Genomic DNA, 21133 nt, shown 5'->3' with positions numbered 1-21133 from the left:
ATTCTTTTATCTATGCACCTTGCATGTCCAGAAAAAATAAATCCGTTATCATTCGTCGGCAATTGTCACTATTGACATTTGTTGCCTTGCCTTAAGCATCCTCGTAAAAAATGGTTCAATTAGTCTATGCGTTAATAAGACAAACCAAACAGTTTCCAATGCCATGGCTTTTGGTGTTTCAGTGGAGGTTCTTGGAGCCCAGTAACTGCATATTTGTATATTAACGTGCCTGTTCAAATAAAAAAAGCCTTGTCGCTCAAAAAAATGGCATTCACAGTACGAAAATGCCTTAGCAACGTCTTACAAAAATTTTTCCGTGAATCAAAATTACTTTTTTTGAACGATTTGAATGTTGAATGGATGGAACTTTAAATCCTTTTTTTAATTTCATGAATAATCACTCTTGAAAGTATCAAAGATCGTGGAATATCACGTAAACTCTCTTCAACTACTTCAGAGTTTTCGTGAGTCCTTTAAAATCGACTGGGCCCTGAAAGTGGAGTGTTTATAGCCAAAGCAATTTCCCACCGCTCCACACTGTTTATTACCCTTTAAAATAATAGTATTTAAAAACATAGATCTGCCACTAGACCCTGTATAATGTCAAAAATGTTTTTCTTCTTAGCATTAATAAAAATTAAAGTTCACAGCATAATTTTTTCTAAATGTATTTATACCAAAATGTTTATTCTCTCCAAAATCGATTTGAATTCCAGTAAAACTTATTTCTGCATATATTTCTTTGCTATTATCTGTAAGTAAAGGGTTTTCTAATAGGGACAGAGTGGTTTTGAATGCTGATTTCGGCCATATGGTTTCTTTTTTTCTGTCAAAGTAATTTTTAGTTGAGATTTGGACCTGCGCCAACCAAATATAAGTGACCCAGCAGCTGAAACCAACCGACACAGTACCATAGAATCGTTGGTCCGCTGATTGAATTTTGAAACAGTTGGAAGTCGGTTCCAAATTTTTGTCTCGCAAAATGATCTTCAGCTATAAGGTCCTTTTTGTATGAATGGTTACGTGAATAAGTCGGAGTTGGGACGACAACAACAACGACAACGATGATCCACGCAAGATTCCGGACGTGCCAATGCACCCAAACAACGTAACTGTTGGGTGTGGATTTTTGGCAGCCTCTCCATGATATCACCATCAATGAAGATCGCTAGAGATCGATGATCTACAACTCCTTGTGGCCTGAATAGGAAAGATAATTGGTATCAACAGGTAACGGTGTTGCATTTAATTTCAAACATAGTGTCATTAAGAGGGCTCTCAAATTAATATCTTATATACAACTTGTTTTATTCAATTTCATAATTAAAACCCTTTACTTGTTCTTTTTTTCTTGAGGCCCAATGCACGTATGAATGCTCCCAAACAACAGAACAGAATTTGAAGTCTTGAAAAAATTCCAATTTGACAATGATGGCTAAAAAAATCTTTGATAAACAAAACCCAAAAACTACTAATTTAAGTAATTTCAAATTTCAATACACAATTTTTGTTTGGGACTCTTGGACTTTAAGACTCTTAAACTATTGATTTATTTTAATGTCCTAAAAATACTTGCAGTTTGTCTTCCTTTTGCTTTATCACAAAACCTGCCAAAAGTATTTTTTCTCACGAATAAGATTATCCTTCTTGTTAAAAACACTTTTTTGGTTTATTCTAAACTCTATTTCAATTTTATTTTTCTAATCTGAAGCAGACGAAATCTTAATTTGACCCAACGACCTACAAAAGAAATTCTATTTTTAATTAAATTTAATAGATACTCGGTGTGGCCATATAACTGAAATGAAAATTGCAAAATTTAACGACTTCCACCTGCGAAAATCCACGTTGACTTATTTTGTACAAATGAACACAGCTACGAACTCAAACTAATCCTTGATATACCTTTTCTACATTGAAGCCTTAAACGGGTCAGGTTTATATATATACATAGCTAGGTAGGTAGGTATAGCTTAATCAATAGTACAAAATGTGTCATTAAAAACCAACATCAAGGTCGACTATTAAAATGAGCCCTTCTAGTTAGTTATCCTTCAAACCACTTTTCTTGTTCTTCTGCACCACTTATACAAATTCTCGAATACCTACCTTAAGTCTTTAAATAGAATTTGAGAACATCTCTTTCCTCATTTTATTTCACTATACTCGACTTGTACCTATTTTATTCTATATTTCTTAGTTTTATGATGCAATTATGAGGATGTTCTGGTTGCCAAGGCATCACAAGCATCAAGCCTTGATGCTCGCACAAAATAACACTTCAAACAGGGTTCTCTTTCTATCCTTGGGTTGGGTGGGACAACGAATAGCAAAAAACAAAAACAAAAAATATGAGATTCGCCTTACAAAATCCCTCAAACGGATCATTGTCTTAAGAGAGTTGTCGCCTTGCAATGCTTCGCCTACTTATCACCATGACTAATCCTGATGGTGCAAAGCACAGATCTATCTCTCTTTTACAGTACCGAAAACCTATATTTTGCGATATGAGACTATCCTGATGCTGTGGCTGTGAAAGGGTTTTGGTATAAGGATGGAAATGGAAGATGGAATAAAGAGCGAAGCGAGAACTCCATAAATACAACAGCTCGAATAAATGGGATTCGTAAATGAGTCCTTGGAAAGATATGAAAGCAAGGGTTTTTTTTATTCTTCTTCTACATTTCTCGTCTTGTAAGTTGTAAGTCGTATATAATGCCTTGCCTTTGCCCTTTTATTTGACACATTTTCGGGAGGCATTTTCACTTCGAGGCAACAGCCAAGACGAAGACCATAAGCTGGTTGTAATTTCTTCATCAAATTGCGTTCAAATAATTCACAAAGTCGTCCTTCTGAATGATCTCATGCGTGGTTGGTAGGTAATAAGGTATGCGTACTACTTTCTTCTACTATTTACACATATACAGGGTGGGTCGAAATTGTGTAACAAATTCGTATCAATAATATTTACTCTTCTGTTTTAATTTTTGTATGGCACTTATTAAAAAAGTTGGCAGATTTACTTAAATGAACTTAAACTTAAACCTCCTGCGTCCCTGGCGTTCGGAACTAGGGGAGCTTTGAGCTGCAATACAACGCACTTCCCGAATTGAAGCAAATGTGGAAGTAATTCTTTGAAGTGTTGTGAATTTTTCAAAAATATCGGAACAGAAGTACTCTGGTCAACTCGTTGTGTCCCACAGTCTATTACGAAAAGTTATAGGAACCAAAATACAGCTGTTTCCATTCCAACGTGTTGTTAACGTAGTTTGTTTACAAGGAATAGTAAAGCAGCAGAATTTACACCGTATATGGGGTACTGAAGGTTGATCCATCCGAGAGAATTGCATTTAACGTCATAAAAATACTAAAAAACTGTGGGACTTGATCTTATTACTACAGAGCTACTCCAAACACTTAATAAGCAATCTTGGGAAAAAGAGAGCTTTTTTGAATAGTTTAAAAAGGGGATGGTTATCAAACTACGACGATTTGGCGACGACAAATTAGCAGGGTTCCGCTTTTGATCTTAATGCTGCCACCTGCTGTTAATGTATTTCGAAAAGTCGTTCTACACCCAAGACCACTGGTATGACAGTCATTCGGACTAACCATCATGCGTTGGGAAACACAGAGCTTTCCTGAAGACTGGAAAAAGGGACGGTTGTCAACCTACCAAAAAAATAAATTCTCACGCAGTGTGAAAACTGGCAAGATAATAGCAATATGGTATTGGAGAGAGTAAAAAACTACCTTGAAAACACACTCGGAGCTGAATTAGCAGGGTTCCGCTCTTGATCTTAATGCGTTCACCAGTGTTAACAGATAATGTACCTGGATTATCAAGGCTACGTTATGATGGATGCAAATGTCACGTTTGTCAGAGAAATTGGAAATCTAAGGTGTGGCAAGGCTGTATACTCGCACCAAAACTCTGGACTTTTAGGATCATGGATCTCCATCAAACGACAACAAGGTAGGATGCAGAAGCAGCACCACTAGAGCTAAGAATCCATTCATCAAAAACTAGAAGTGTCAGCGTTGGAACTTCCTTATTGCTCGAAGTCCATATTTTTGGAAAATTGGTTAGATAGTTAGAAGATTTACAATATCTTGGTAGTATTGATTTAGTCGTGGTGCGATTGACTTGGACGTCAACAACCGTATCAAAAAAGTAAAGGTTGTGTTCAGAATGCTGTCTAATAACAGAAAAACAATTTTTTTAGCTTAGAGACAAAGCTTCGTTCTGCTTTATAGGCGTGGGTTGTGGCACTTGGGAAATCACAAAACTGACACTATTGCCTCATGCAAGGAAATGTCAGGAACCTATTGAGACTATTATGCAAAGAAAAAAGTGCCAGTGGATTGGTGGCCCAAGCGATTCAGTGAAAGCCGTTAACACACGAGGGCAGACAAGTGGACTATTCTTGAAGTACTTAGAGTAGAACGCACGAAATGGAGTCAGCTGAACTGGGAAAGAGTTGGAGCGGGCTGAAATACATTTCCAGAAATCGTAAACAAAGATGCATAGGAGTGGTGGAAGCCCTATAGCCCGTTCCGATGACATAAGTATGTTCTTTTTTTTCTTTATGGTCGAACATATTTTGAGGCCAGCTTTTGCAGAAAGTCTGTAGATGTCGTATCGGTAGTATTAAGGTACTTCGAAAATTGCTCAGCTTTAACCATAATGAAGGATAAAGTACATTTACGTAAATGAAATATAAAAATAAATTAGGTGGCGCCAAAATTCGTTAGGAACTAGGGCTTAGTGACTTACAACTCTCAACCATTCCTGAGTGTGAGTTATGTTGTCAGAGATGGAGTGGACCTTGAGAAAGCAAAATCAATTCCTGACAAGCGTCAGTACCTGGGACAAAAATTTGAATGGCAAAGGTAGGGATTGAACCAAAGACCACTGGCATGACAGTCCAACGCACTAACCATCACGCCACGGGTATAGGCCAGCTAAGACGATAATACGTAAATAAACCCAACACTATTTTTTAGCAGAAGGACATGTAGTCGCTGGACCCAAATGTCCTACGAAGTTATTACCACATTGTATTGAGAATTCATATTTGACCCACCCTGTACATATTTTAAGCATCAAGCAGTATCAACATCGCCATCAGTACATCAGTAACGAGATTTGTATATTCTTTTTGGAACAACTGGAGTGGGGTGGAGGTGCATGTATGGGTGTATGTATGGGTGTTGTTTATGTTTTACATCTCTCCCAAGGACTCTTACGGAAGAAGGCGTCCAACCATTTGTATTATCATTTCTATAGGTACCTCCATATGAATATGTGTTTTTATTTCGTGTGTTTTATATCGTTATCAAAAAATTGGTCGACGTTTTTATCTAAAAGTAAAAAGAGACAAGGATCTGTGCGAGTTTATGTGTTTGATTTTATTTTGTTTTACTTTTTATGCTCAAAACATTATTTTCGGTTATCTGATTATCGACATTAAGGCATTTTTGTATATTTACTCTTCTTCATATGTATGATTCTGTTTGAAGGATAGATGATGAGAAACGGCACCAATTTGCTTGACAGGATGTTCTGTTCATGTTCCCTATATAATGCTTGCATGTCCTTAAAAAAGTCTGTCTGTTTTATTAGAGTTATTTTCGTTTTTTATTTTTCGTATTTTATTTAATTTCTTTTGAGGAAGATGTTTGCTTTCAAATTAGACATTATGGCATGAAGTGAAGGAGAATTTGTCGCTCTCCTTTTTATTTAAGTAATTTTGTTTTATTTTATTTTTATTACAAACATGACGTGTGAAGTGAATGTGTATGAAATTTTGTTTGTATGTTTTGCAGGATTGAATTGCGGCGTCATATATACAAAAATCCTACATTACGTGAGTTAGAGCTGAGAAGAAGGATCCAAAAAAGTTTATTCGATGGAAATGTGTCAAACGAAATTTGTATATGTACCTACGTCCTGGGAGTGTACTGTGTGTATTTATACTTCTGATGCTCGTGTAACGTTTGAGTTGCGGAATTAATGGCAACACTTGACATGTATTTTTTTTGTTTGAATTTTCTGTTTTTGGAAAGTTTTTCCGAAAGTTAAAGTAAAAGAAAAAAATGTATAAAAACGTCAACAAAATAAAAATAAAAGAAACACGTAACTGGCAGGGCAAAAGTCTACACTTTGTTTACTTGTCACAGGATAACAAGTCTTGTGATTGTGATGTGTTTGAAATGTGTTTGGTTATATAGCATAGCAGCTTAATATACCATATATGAAGTATGTAACTCCTACACCGTTGTAAGTTGAGTGATGCGTACAATAATATTAAGAGGGGATGAATTTTGTTTCTTTTTGGAATGTTTGGATTATAAGGTAACAACGGGTGTACCTTTACCATAAGTTGTTTTGAGAAAAAACACACATTTTTTTGTCTGTAAAAGTAAGCCGCTTATGTGACAACCTGAGTACAGATTAAATAGACGAAAAACGGTTGAAGAGAAGCAAGTTGTTGAAAGCTGAAAGGAATTTGACTCACGGGAGTTATATAATTTGGGTTTTGATGTTTACGTTATTGTTTATTCGGCATTGAACTTTAAAAGACATTGTTATTGCTTATCTGGCAGTTGAAAAACGTTTTGGTGGTTTTAGTTGAAAAGTTTTATTTATAGTTAACTATTTTTAGAAGTTGGCGATTTTAATTCTTCTAACTCATCGTATTACCCATGGCGATATGGCTACTGCGTAGAACTACCAAGCCAGAAGTCTTAGGTTCAATCTTTGCCTATGCAAGGATTCCTATTTTAAGAAATTGACAAAACTTCCGAGAATAATTCTAATCATGAAAAGTTACTCACTTATAGTGGCGCTACAGTCCGGGCGGACAAGGGCCTTTACCAACGTGCGCCTTCATACTGCTCGGTCCCTAGCCAGGTGCGGTGTTACCAGTCACGCCAAGTTGGTTTATGCCACTTGGGTGATAAGCGTCTTATACATGGTGATTTAAGATGATCGAAAGAGGACTTTAGTACTCAATTAGCATCAAAGACAAAGTAAAACGTTATTAATTTCCCTTAGGAAGCTATTATATCGGTAAAATTTTTCGAATTTTTCAAATTTCAAGGTCCCTAGAATCGAAAGCCCGTACGTGCATACGTTTGCGAAGTTTTTTCGTCGTCCATAGTACAAGAACTATGGACTTCAAATAAATTTTGTCTAACAAAAAATAATGCAAAAAAAATGAGTATGTTGTTTTTTTACCACAGCAATTTAAAAAAAAGGTGAAATTTTTGGTTAACTCTAAATATGTCACAAACCAATAAGACATAAGAGACTTGAATTCAATTTTATATTATATATTGTAACTTGATACCAACAAAATCTATTTTTAAAAAATAAACCCATTTAATGTTTTTTTTTAATAAAAAAACAAAAACATTTGTTAATAAAATAAATTAGTTGGCGCAACAGTAAAGATCCAGGGCCCAGTGACTTACAAATCTCAACCATTCCTGTGTGTGAGAACTGTTGTCAGGGATGGACGGGACCTACTGTTTTTATGCCAAATTCGAACGGCTAATTTGAGAAAGCACTTTTCATGACATAAATAACTCTTGGAGAAATTTTCAATTCCTCGCAAGAGGCAGTACCCGTGAAAAAAACTTTGGATGGGATAGGCGGAGATCGAACCCAAAACCTCTGGTATGACAGTCCAACGCACTTACCATTTCAACATTCAGTAAAGTTTATATACAAATCTAACCTTCGATTTTTCTTAAAAAAATTAAGTCTACAAAAACAAATACGAAAAAATTGTTAAAAATTGATGTTCGGTTTTCTATATCTCCTGAAAAATAGAAGAAATTGACTTCAAATTAATTTAATTCATCCAATTTGTATTTGTTTAGAGAAGAAATAAAAAGTTTTAGAGAATGCTACTGAGTTTAAAGCATTGGTAAAAATTCGGTTTATTATTAGATGCATGTTTCTAAGTAGGTGCTCCATTGGGAGTTTATAAATGAAGCCAGCATCCCAGCCTCTAATTTGAATTAAAAGATAGAAAGTGCTTACTGAAAGTATAGGAGCGTGGGTATAATGAATAAATAATCATTGTCTCCGTCAAATTTCTAAGTGCTGAGATGTAAATATGTAACAAGCTTTTGCTTAAACAATTCTACTTGACAAGATAGATTTTAGTTCACCCATATCCCCAAACGCAGAGCACGTTGGATAATCCGTTGGAAATTTCAACAACCATCATAACCATTAACCACCCCTTTGTATACGTGTATATCTTTATCTGTCATCATAACTAACCCTAAAAATGCCTCTGCCGCTTTAAAATATGCTCTTTTCTCTAGGTACCAATGAAAAACATCCTTCACTTAGTACGTTCGCAGTTCATGGCTCACTTTTATATTTCCCAAGTGATGAAAAATAGGTTATAAGACTTAAACTCTATATCAAATTTAAAATTCTTTAAAATTCTATCTCCGCGCTGTCACACCACGCCATAGATTTCTTTTTTAAATTCCACCAAAAACTCAAAACCACTACAAGACGAAAATGAAGAACGACACAATTTTTATGGCGTAGGTACAACATTTTTATGACTGACTCTCTATGCCCCCAAACGAAGGTTAAAGTATTTTTCATTAGAAAAACGACTCCCTAAAGTTTACAACAACAAAATATCAAAATAAAAAGAAAATAAGGAACAGAAGAAAAAGAAAATTAGGAAATAGGTTTATTCCCTTATCATATTGCTCTTCTTCAGTCGTTTTTTTGTGTATGTGTGTGTGTGTCTGTGTGTGTGTTGTTTTTGGTATTTTAACCGCCTCCTTCCGTTATTTCCGTGATAAAATGGAAAGATTAATCTCTGTTTTTGTTTCGTACCCACCTCTATATCCTTTTTTCCTCCATTTTATTTATTTTTATGAATTTCCCAACGTAGTCATACGGCCATAACTACCTAAGTAATACGACTCGTGCCTATAACCTTTATTTTCTGGTCCTGCAAAAAGGCGATCTTGAAAAACGGTGATTTATTTAGAGTGAACTAGTCCCTTGGCGGAATTAAAGTTTAAATCAAACTGAATTGTTTTTGCTAGCGATTTGGATCGGAGTAAGGGCAAAAGATAATGGCGGCGCGATGACGTTGGCCCTTTTTTTGTTATTTCTCAAGAGATCCTTTATTTTTTGATATTCTAATTAGGATAAGGACGAAAGGTTTCTGTGTGGAAAAAATCCTAAAAATTGAATTGTCTCAAGAGAATTTTTTTTTCAAATTTATTATTCTTCCCCAACCCCACCAATCTCATTTTTGTTGATATTGTTTTCACAGGTTTTTGAAATGAAATTAAGTCTCTGACCAAAGGACCACACATCGTAGAACATGACTTTTCGAAGACAGAAATTGTATACCTTTATCCAAAACCAAAACCAAACAATTTGGATGGGACATTCGGCACATTCATCTCTTTTCACATGGTATACATATGTATGTGTATATGTATGTAGTTCACCTATAGTGACGAAATTTTGAATGAAACCGGAAATTAGTGAAAAGATTTATCTTCAAGGATAAATAGAAATTGGTGAAAGTTTGGGGATGGGGTTTCTAGAGTAGGGATAGTGTAGTGTAGTTTAGGAGGAATATGTAGAATTTTGGGAAATTATCTTCATCTGAAATCCAAACCGAACCAAACCAAACTCAAACCCACACCGGAGATTTGAATTTTCTTCAGATGTGAAACAAGTTCACATAAACTCTTATACTCGTTTTATTTAGGTTTGGGTTAGAGGTTTTGCACATTTCTGATGATATATTGATTTGTCCTCAAGGAATTGAGGTCTTCGTGCAGAATAATTTACAGATGAGATACATCGTGTTTGTATACACATTTGTATATTACATATAAGCTCTGAAGCTCATTGGGTTTTTGTACCGTCTTGTATTGACAGTGATTTTTACAAATGATGAGGAGTTTGATTTAGTCCTTGTTCGTTTATATAGAACATAAGAGGAAGAGTATGTTTGAGAGTATTGAGAAGGATTCTAATAAGAATAAACCGAAGCAAATTAGCAACTTGGAAATGAGGTTTCTGGGTAAAAATGTTTATTCGTGCTTGAAATTTGCTATTCCGCACATTTTGGGGAACATTTTCGAATTTCCAAGAAGAAGGTCAATGATTTTCAATTTTTTTTTGTTTAAATTTTACTGATGAAATATGCAAGAGCATTGGAATAAACATTTATTTGAAATTTAATAAGATATGTTTATAAGATAAGAACGAATTATGTTAAACATCTCAGACCTCTTACCGAAAATTGTAGACTTTTTTATTGGAAAACAGAAATTCTTTTTTAAAATTTTTTTGGAAAAAAGTGAATAAAAATGGACTGCCACATCATTTAATTATTGGAAACAATTCAAAATTATGCAAGAAAGCAACTCAGTGGACAATAAATTGAAAAAAAGGCTGGGATGCGACCCACACTGATAACTTCCCATCCCGTCCATCCCGTCTGTCGATTTGTGTTGCTTAAAAGTTTGTCTATAATGTACTCGTATCAATTTTACCAAATTTGCGTACTATTTTTTGTAGATTTTATTTTTTATATAAAAACGGACTGTTGGATTTTTATATACAAATTACTGAATATCGAAAACAATATTTTCTGTAAAATAAAATTAGTTTGAAGCCAATATTTTTAATATTTGAAAAGCTATTTGAGTCGAAAGTCAATTTTTACCAAGTTTTAGTATTGTTTTTTTAGAGTTTTATTTTTTGTAAAAAAACTGTCAATTCCATTTTTTTTAAAATTCTATCGAATGTTGAAAACAATATTTCTTATAAGATAAAATTAGTTTGAAGCCAATATGTCAAATTTTTGAAAAGATATTTGAGTCGAATTAATACCAACTTTTGTTAAATTTTTATTTAGGTTTTTAATTTTTCGTAAAAAAACTGTCAATTCGGTTTTTTCCAAAATTTTATCAAATGTTGGAAACAATATATTTTATAAGATAAAATTAGTTTGAAGCCAATATTTCAAAGTTTTGAAAAAATATATTTCTTTGAGATCACGTTACAATATTTTATTTAATTCAATTCTCTAGCGTTTTTGGTTCGTAAGATATTTAGGGTTAACCAAAATGTTCACCTTTTTTTAAACTGCTATGGTAAAAAAAAACACCCACGCAATTTTCTTGAGAGCCCTTTCGAACGTACGTACGTACACAAGCATGCACAAACATCTTTCTAAAACACTTTTATTTCGACTTTAGGAACCTTGAAACGTCGAGAAATGTCAAAATGTTCAATTTGACAAATCGGACCCATTACAATAACTTTCTATGGGAATTTAAAAAATAAGTTATGAAACCAATTTTTTTTTAGATTAAAGTCCGACATATACGAAAATGAATCGCATAACTATCTCACGACGCATACTAATTGTTAAATCAAATACAAAAATGGTGATTTTTTTGGTGTAACGGCTGAAGATCTATCAATGCACTTCAGAACTATATTATGTGCTGAATCAGGATTTGAATTATCATATTCTTAACCTTTTCTATCGTTCGCTCGACTCTGAAATCACATTTGCCGAAATATATCTTGTTTTTTTTTTAAAGCGAAAAATGAAAAGCCCCCTGGAAAAGATGGCCTTGCGTATACCTTTTTTAAGAACAATACAGAAGTTTTAAATAAACAAGGTGTTGTCTTGATGTCAACGGCTTTACTTCAAAAAAGCTAAAACTGGAACCCCACAACGATCTCCCTTATCTGTGTATATTTATAATGCTTACATTGATTCACTCATTAAAGAGCTTACACTACCAAAACACGGTCTAGATTTTGTCGGTCTAAATGTAGAAAATATCTTCATGGTAGCCTCTGGTCATGCATAAAATGTAAACGAAATTTTGAAATCTGAAGATTCCATAATCTATGCTTGGACACAAGAAACCGTTGCGAAAGTTTCACCTAGCAAAACAGAATCGCTTCAGCTTTGTTGAAAAAAAATGTTCAAATACTCCTCTTACGATTCGTAACACCACAGTCAACCTCTTGTTACTTTCAATAGTAATCTGAACTGGGATCTTTATATAAAAACCACCATCAACCAACTTAAGAATCGAAACAATGCACTGAGAATGATAATGTTTCCGCCGGAAAGGTCCACATCTAGAAACGGCCCTAAAAATAACCAAAACCTTAGTTGAAGGAACGCTCCAGCATGGACTCACTCTATTTATGTGGACATTTAAAAAGAACCTGGAAAGCATTGATATAGCCATAAATGAGTGCTACCGAACAGCACTTAAAACAACTCCAATTGAAGCTCTCAGAATAGAAGCTGGCTATAAAACAATTAATAGGCTAGGACAAAAAAGAGCAATTTATTTAATACCAATACAAAACAGGAAGAATTTAATATCTTCCCTTAAAAATATATTAAGCCTCCTCGGCTCATGGAAGTATGCCTTTAGAAACGTCTTTGAAGCTCAACTATTCGTCCCTCTTTCGAAGGAAAGACACTTACTGCCAATCGACACCAGCATCTCCAGTCACAAGAAAGAAAACACTCCAAATAAACACTTTCTTATGCTTCACCGTGAAGTGATCGAAAACATTAAACCAGTGAGAATTTTGTACACAGATGGATACGCAGTCATCGAGCTCAAAGCGAACCACGAAGAAAACATCACTTTTCAAGATCTCCTTCCAGACGTGGCTGGCAGCTATCTAGCAGAACTAACAGCAATAATGAAAGCACTGACCGTGGCAAAAACCTGGGCAGAAAGGACATTGATACTCACTGACTTCTTAAGTATCCTTTCCGGAATCAAAAGTGCAACTAATAACTGTCTTAATTACATCCGAAGCATCCTCTATGACCAAACCAACATAACCCTAGCTTTGATACCAGAACACGATGGTATAAGAGAAAATGAGCTAGCAGATACTGCAGCAAAAGAAGCCTCTAACCATCCGTATTTAAAAGAACTGCCACTTATATCTCAGCTTATCCGTAAAATGTCCATGGCTAATGAGCAAGAAGAACTCAAAAGCTCTTGGCTACAAGAGGAGAACTTTCTTCGAAAACACCATTCAACACACCTCAGAAGTCCATACAACAAAAACCTAACCAGAGAAGAATTTATTTCACTATTTCGGATCAGAGTTCGAAAAATTTTGTTAACGAGTCACCATTTCTTCACAAACGATCCCAGAGAGGAGTGCGAAAATTGTAATCAAAATGATCTATTTTACAAGGTTTCCCAGATAGGTTTTTCAACAAAGTTCATTCATTGTTAAGCCCAATCAAAAGAAACTATGTAAGAATACTCTCAAATTGGTTTGAAACGGACACTGGCGTTAAACAGTTTCTTTTTAGGCTCTACTTTTTTAGAGTGTTCGAATCGCTGATCTGACAATTAATGTACTTTTGTATGGCGATGATTAAGTCGTTCTCTCTGAACATTTAACTGATGAAAAATCGACTATCTATCAAACAAGTCCAAAACAGTGGTGTTCTCTAGAACAATCGAAGTTGTGATGCTTATGCTGTAAAATAATGTGAATATCAACAAAACCATGGACTATAATGACCATGTAGGTTAGGTTATAGTGGCGGTCCAAGATGGAAACGGACACACTTAAACCAGTTTAATGGCCCACGTGAGAGGCTGATTATACCGATATGATTTAAATCGTTTAGATCGTTAAAGAAGAATTCTCCTAGGTAATACTTGCGTTTTCGAGCCAGAGAAGATGAAGATGATCGACAGTTATTGATTGTTATAGAGTTTGTAGAGACAGAGTCCAGAGATTTGATAGCGGCCTGGCTATCACAGAAAATACGGATATTAGATGTTAATATCACGTTTTCTTTAAGCCAGGCCAAGACTTCTGTTATCTTCAAAAGTTCCGCCTGGAACACGATACAATGATTGGGAAGGCGGAATGAGAGACTTAATTTCAGTCGTTCAGAGTACACACCTAGACCAACTCCTTCTTCTGTTTTTGACCCATCTATGTAAAATTGGATTGACTCATCCTCCAAGAAAGTCCTAACCTCACAAAAAGATCTGGGAGGTATAGAAATCTGGAACATGACCATGTAACAATGAAATCTTCTTCATTGCAAAGCTTGCTTAACACATCATGGAGAAATTTCTTTTCGAATCAACGTATTGCAATGTCAGCAAAATACACAGTATTCAATGCTGTTTTAAAGTCTTCTCTATATTAATCTTTTAAGTATGGGGAATAAATGAAACGAAGCAACAGATACATTTCAAAAAAACTTTTTAAAGAAGATGTTTAGTCTGCCCTAACGTTAAAAACTCGAACGTTTGCCTTAAATCTCGAGATGTAAAAAATAAATTTTGTGACGCAATAGTCCGTTGAGAACTAGGGCCTAGTGACTAACATCTTTCAACCACTACTTTGTGCAAGTACTGTTGTCAGGAATGGAAGGGACCTACAGTTTTAAGCCGAATCCGAACGGCTTATTAGAAATTTTTTTAGAACGCACTTTTCATGACAAGGATTACTCTTGGATAATTTGTCAATTCTTCGCTAGAGGCAGTACCCTTTAGAAAAACTTTAGATGGTATAGGCAAGGACCAAACCTAAGACCTCTAGCATGACAGTCAGACGCACTAAACATCATGCCACGGGTACTTTTGAGATGGGTCTACCTAAAATGTACACTTACACTCTTAAGTTACACTCAGTAATTTGAGGCACTTTGAAGAACGGCTTTACAAAATAAATTAATCACTTAATTATTCAAGACGTTGCCAGGGTTATTGAAGAAGCTCAGCAATAATGGAATCAATGGAAGCAAGTAACTTAATCGATTCGCACACCTAAAGGGAAATATCCCTGATTTTCAAGACAAGATGTGAAGTCATTGGACTTAAGGGAAAACCATGTGACAACAGCATCAATCAGTCTTGTTTACTATGTAATCTGAATGCTTAAAATTGCTGCTTCCATCTAATCATTGTATGTTCAAAATTTGAACAATATCAATTTGAAAGAAAAAGCTTAGTTTACAAGAAACTTTTATCTTATTAAACGTTTGTGGTTAAAAACACTGTTTCTATTTTTCAGAAAAATATCTTGAATACAGAATGTTACTTATAACAGAATTTGAATAGTGTTACCATTATTTTGAAGGCGGTTTGAATAATATTTTTTACTTGTTGTTTAAAAACAAAATGTATTTTTACTAAAAGGGATATAACTTTTGAAATGATAGTTCAATTTTGTTTTGGTTAAAGTCTTATTTGGGGTTCCGGTTACATTTTTGCTAGAATTCACAGACTACAATAATTTCCGATAATTTAAAAATTTTGTAAAACTGTTTGTTTCATGATTTTTTTTCTTTAAATTAATCTGAATACTAAAGTGCAGGATTAAAGAAGAATCAACATATTGAATCGTTTGCTTGAGAGGGTTTACGGGCATTGAAATCCAGGCTCAATTTGTTTTTATTTTTTTTCATGAATCTTTCATAAATTATCTCACTGTAACTAACTGCCCCCACTTAATTTTATTTTTAATCCGTATTTTTAAAATTCACTTTAAATAATGCCATTCAACGTTATGCCTATGTACATAAGAAAGGGTATATCTAAAATAACTGATTACGAAAGGTATTACAAGACTCAAGAAGATTTTAAATACTACTTTCAAAGACTTTCAATGTTTTGAAACACTTCACTAAACTATTGACAGCTGTTGACAAAGCTTATCACCTCTATTGATTATTGTTTGTCCATATAAGAATAAGGTAAAACAAATTTAATATTGACTATGTACTTAATCTCAAGTATATAAGAATTCATATAAATAACATGGAAACCTTTGCTTTAGTTTAATACTTTATTGAAAACATGGGTTCCGTTTGTTTGACTCTTATAGCAGTGCTGCTGCTGAAAAATAGCGTTTTAGCCTGCAAGGCTCCTGATGTAGTTGAATCAGAAAAGGATTGGTGGCAAACTGCCCAATTTTACCAAATATATCCTCGGTCATTCATGGACTCGAATGGTGACGGGATTGGTGACATAAATGGAATAACTTCGAAGTTGGATTACCTTAAAGAAATCGGTGTAACGGCAGCTTGGCTTTCTCCAATTTTCAAATCGCCAATGGTTGATTTTGGCTATGATATTTCAAGTTTTTATGAAATTCAACCGGAATACGGAACAATTGATGATTTGAAAAATCTCATCGCAAAGGCAAAAAATCTTGGGCTCAAAATTATTTTAGACTTCGTCCCAAATCACGCTAGTACTGAAAATGAATGGTTCAAGAAGTCAGTGAAACGCGAGAAAGGCTTTGAGGACTTCTTTGTCTGGCACGATGGTTATGAGAATCCAAACGGAGGCAAACGACTCCCTCCAAGTAATTGGGTGAGTTTAATAATTTAATTTTAGCCAAAAACTAAAATAATCACTTTGTAATGTAGATTCAAGCCTTCAGAGGATCCGCCTGGGAATGGAATGATGAAAGAAAACAATTCTATCTCCATCAATTTGCAGTTCAACAAGCCGATTTAAATTACCGCAATCCATTAGTGGTCGAAGAAATGAAACGTGTTTTGAGATACTGGCTGGATATGGGTGTTGCTGGTTTTAGGATTGACGCCGTTCCAGTTCTGTTTGAGGCTCTACCCGATAGCTCTGGGCGTTATCCAGATGAGCCACTTAGCGGAACTACTAATGATAAGGATGATCATGATTACTTAACTCACATTTACACTGAAAATCAACCCGAAACCCTTGACATGGTTTACCAATGGCGTACCGTAATGGACGATTATCAGCGAATTCACGGTGGTGATACGAGAGTTCTGTTGATTGAAACTTACGCACCAGCTTGGTTTACTATGCCTATGTATGGGAATAGCACTACAAAGGGTGCACATTTACCGTTTAATTTCAATTTGATAACAATGTTACACAAAGGATTGAAAGCGACAGATTTGGAAAAGAGTATTGGCGCTTGGTTGGACAAAATGCCTGCAGGACGAACTGCTAATTGGGTGGTAAGTTATTATTGTTTTTGAAGGTACTTGAAGGCTTCACAAATTTGTTTTTTTTTTAGACTGGAAACCATGATCAAAGACGAACAGCAAGTCGATATGGAATTGAATTGGCTGATACTATGAATATGCTGGTTATGATGCTTCCTGGAGCAAGTATTACATATCAGGTATACCTCAGGAAGAAGTTTATTGCTTAAAGTTCATTTTATTTTGGTTACTGAGATAACATACCATGAGGCCATAATTATCACAGACCTTAAGCCTAGAACAACGAACCTAAAGCTTACGAACTTACCACATTGAGCGAACTTTCTGTTCGTAGGCGTTTACGTCTTTTCGAGGCGTGATTTTACATCGAATAATCTTTATCATTTTTATGTTTAACATTTATGTTAGGGTGAAGAGCTGGGAATGATCGATGGTGAGATATCGTGGGCTGATAGTGTAGATCCAGCTGCATGCAACTCTAATCCACAAATCTATGAAAAATTCACTAGAGATCCCTCACGTACACCTTTCCAATGGAGTAATAGTAAAAATGCTGGATTCTCTACTGCCGCCAAAACCTGGCTTCCTCTTGCTGCTGCCTATGAAACCACAAATGTAGAAGACGAACGGAAATCACCAAAAAGTCATTTGAATATATACAAGGCTTTAGTCAATCTTCGAAAACAAAGCAAATTACTTAAAAATGGAACCTATAGGTTCAAGGCTCTCAGTGATTCCATATTTGTACTAGAAAGGTAAATCATTAAGAAATTGTTTGTTCCTGGATATTGATGTTTTTATTCTTGAATTTTTGTATCAGGTCACTTAATGGGGAAAAACTGGTGTTATTAGTCAATGTTGGTAACTCGGCATCAACAATCAATATTAGAGACTTCGATGTCACTTTACCAGAAACCATGAAGACTTCAATTATGAATGTGTATTCAACGAAAAGTGAAGGGTAAGGATAAAAGATATATTGACTTTTCATAAAATGTAATTAAAACTTTCAAAAATCAAAACTTATTAGAATATTTTCCAAAACGTTAAAATCGATTTTAACGAAAACCATTCATTTATTCGAAAACAAAGAAAACTAATTGATTTTCGTTTCTTTTTAGAATTACCATTCAAGCTGGAAGAATAGAACTAAGTCCATATGAAAGCTTGGTATTGGTCAAAACATAATTTAGGTATGTGCAGTATATCATATAATTGTCAAAATTGATAATAATTGATACGTGTTTAATAAGAAGTTATTAAATTCAATTCTATTTTTGAATAAAATTTGTATTATTAAGAAAACTTATAACTATGTTTGTATTTTTGTATGAAAGAATCAAACAATTTCCACACATTAAAGGGATCATATGAATACCCTAAACTTGATTACCAAAACGATTAATATGATTAAACAAAAGTTAAGCAAACGTATAGGAAGTTTTAAGAAGAGAAACCGTTGAACATTAACATTTAGGTTTTGAATATAAGAATGGGATTCATAAAAAGAGCGTAATGGACATTCTTAAGGTCCATCTACAAAAACCATCTCTTTCCTTAAAATACATCCGAAATTTTACTAAAGGGTAATGTAATTCTGGGCGTCCATTTTACGGTAGACGTTGTATCTCTTCACAGTCGACTTTTCAACATTTGTTGACCAAATTTGAGACGAACCGTTCAGTAAACAATCAGCCAACACCCATGTTCAAGGAACGCAAGATCGGCTGAGAACTTCACCGTGCTCCGTGAAAGTGTACAGCAGAATCCGAGGCGGTCTATTCCTTGATATGCATAAGAACTCGGACTCTTGCGAACTTCAATTTGGTGAGTTTTGCGTCGAGACTTGGGTCTACACCCGTACAAGATCCATTCTATCCAGGATTTCAAAGTTCTTGACTGTATACAACGCTGTTTGTTCGCTGACTGGGCTTCAAATCGTTTGTAAGAGGACCCAATTTTTGCTGAAAAATTACTTTAGTGGCGAGGCTCATTTTTGGATGGATGGCTGTGTTAAGAAGCAAAATTGCCGTATATGGGACGAGAATAACCCACCCTAGGTTCACCAGGCGATAATGCATCCTCAATTTAAAAAGTTACGATTTGGTTTGAATTTGGCGCGGAGGCGTAATTGGTCCGTACTTTTTTGAAAACAACGTTAAGTGAGGCGGTCACCTTCAACAGCCAGCACTACATAACGATGATAACTAATTTCTTATGGCTCAAACTGAAACATATGGTCCTAGACGACATGTGGTTCCAGCAGGACGACGGTGCTACGTGCCATACAGCAAACGGAACGATTGACATTTTGCATTAACTATTTGAGGGTAAGGTTATCTCTCACAGGGTTGATGTTCATTGTCCACCAATGTGATACGATTTAATCCCGCTAGACTTTTTCCTGTAGGATTTCTTGAAGTCACAGGTCTATGCAAATAAACCACAATCCACCGATGCCCTAAAAGTGAAAATTACACAGGCCATCGCTTAAATTCAGCCGAATCTATGCGGAAGAGTCATTGAAAATTTGGACCACTTCCACACTTTTCAAATAAAAAAACAACTTTGTAATACCTCACACAAAGTTTGTTTTATTTTATTTTAACATCTTCCCGTTCTTCTTCTTATTAAACCCTTTACAAAATTTCATGACAAAAGTTAAATTGTTGATGAAAATGATAAAAATAACAGGGGTCCCAAGTGACTTCCTTGTGGTAGACCTGAAAATACATTATAATGGTTCGATAGGCAATTTTCAACTGTTAAACACGATCTCGACCATTTTAAAATTACGAATTTAAACCTAGTTTGACTAACTTAAGGTAAAATAAGACTATCATAGACGCGGTCGAATGCTATTATGAAATCTGTGTATACAAAATTGCAACTTGATTGCCATTTTCCATTTGGTTGCAGAACAATTGTGAATAGCTGCATTTTTATCAACGTCAAATGTGGTTGTCATTCACAAAGGGGCAAAGGTGAGTTATATATCAATTGCTGAATTCTTATTTATCTATTCTTCACAAGTGTCACTCATGTAACAATAGTGGCATTGGAGGTGGTTTATATGCTTTAATGAGATAGAGTTTTTAAAATAGGGTTAGAGTTAATAACTCCCTAATGAACTGGGATGTCCAAATCCTAGTTTAATAAGCTTATCATATTTATCTTATCGGATTAGAAGTTTCAGACAAAAGATTATTAATGAAAATAAGAAAAAATGGCTCTAAAAAAGCAGAGCTCTAACGCATCAGACGTGAAAACCCGTCTACTTGTAGTGATTTTTTTTTTTTTATAATAAGCGCACACTCATTATGTAGACACAGTGTGAACACTAGGAAAGGGAGAGAGGGGTTGAAAGGAGATGTCGGTGCACATTGGTTTTGAATTCCTGAATATTGCAATAGCTGGGAAAGACAGAGTGTCGCAAGGCATTCCACATTCGCATAGTACGGCTAAAGAACGAATCTCTGTACTTGACAGTACGACTGAAGATGGGCTCGAGGGTATATTGATGAGCATTCCTAGAAGCGCGAGTATTACGGTTGAACTGTTTAAGGGGAGGAATGCAGCTGGCTATTTCTCTAGAGCATAAACCATTAAAATAACGGTAAAAAAGCGTGAGACAAGAAACATTTCGACGATGTTTAATGTAAATCGTAATTTCTTAATAACTGAAAAAGATCCAATCCATTCTAAAGACTTAAAATAAATAAATTTGGTGGCGCAACAGTTCGTTGAGAAATAAGGCCTAGTGACCTACAAGCCTCAACCATTCCTCTTTGCGAGTAATGTTGTCAGGAATGGAGGGGACCTACTGACTTGCATTTTAGAAAGGAAAATGGCTAAGTGGAATAGGATGGATCACACAAACTTACACACTGATTTTATTAGCATGTTTCAATAATGATTACCTCTGCAGATTAATAGTTATTATATCTAAACTATTGAATTTGTTAGAGATCAGAAGAAGAGGTCACAAAACAAATTTGTCACATAGAGTCATTAATTCGTACATGAACTAAGCAAAGGATTACTATTGACTGAGGAAGAACAAAAATGTATCATATTTTCCCAAATAG

General features: G+C 35.0%; 2 protein-coding genes across 3 annotated transcripts in view; one reads left to right on the top strand and one right to left on the bottom strand.

The window, feature by feature from the left end:
• Positions 1 to 21133, bottom strand: part of LOC129943132 (uncharacterized) — a 444917-nt gene that overhangs the window by 131771 nt on the left and 292013 nt on the right. The gene's annotated exons all lie outside the window — the stretch shown is intronic.
• LOC129943133 (maltase A1-like) lies at positions 15889 to 18250 on the top strand. Its single transcript, XM_056052384.1, has 6 exons — positions 15889 to 16422; positions 16479 to 17057; positions 17117 to 17224; positions 17454 to 17800; positions 17866 to 18006; positions 18167 to 18250. The coding sequence occupies exons 1-6, from the start codon at positions 15904 to 15906 to the stop codon at positions 18231 to 18233; spliced, it is 1761 nt and encodes a 586-aa protein (XP_055908359.1). The 5' UTR covers positions 15889 to 15903; the 3' UTR covers positions 18234 to 18250.

The sequence above is a fragment of the Eupeodes corollae genome, chromosome 1 (genome assembly GCF_945859685.1).
Source record: "Eupeodes corollae chromosome 1, idEupCoro1.1, whole genome shotgun sequence".
NCBI classification, from domain to species: domain Eukaryota; kingdom Metazoa; phylum Arthropoda; class Insecta; order Diptera; family Syrphidae; genus Eupeodes; species Eupeodes corollae.
The sequence above is the reverse complement of the archived record's forward strand: the minus strand, read 5'-3'. Positions and strand labels throughout refer to the sequence as shown.

Coding starts and splice junctions, on each gene's coding strand:
- LOC129943133 (XM_056052384.1), top strand. CDS start 15,904: ATGGGTTCCGTTTGTTTGACTCTTATAGCAGTGCTGCTGCTGAAAAAT. Junction 16,423..16,478: donor GACTCCCTCCAAGTAATTGG/GTGAGTTTAATA, acceptor TTTGTAATGTAG/ATTCAAGCCTTCAGAGGATC. Junction 17,801..17,865: donor TCCATATTTGTACTAGAAAG/GTAAATCATTAA, acceptor TTTTTGTATCAG/GTCACTTAATGGGGAAAAAC.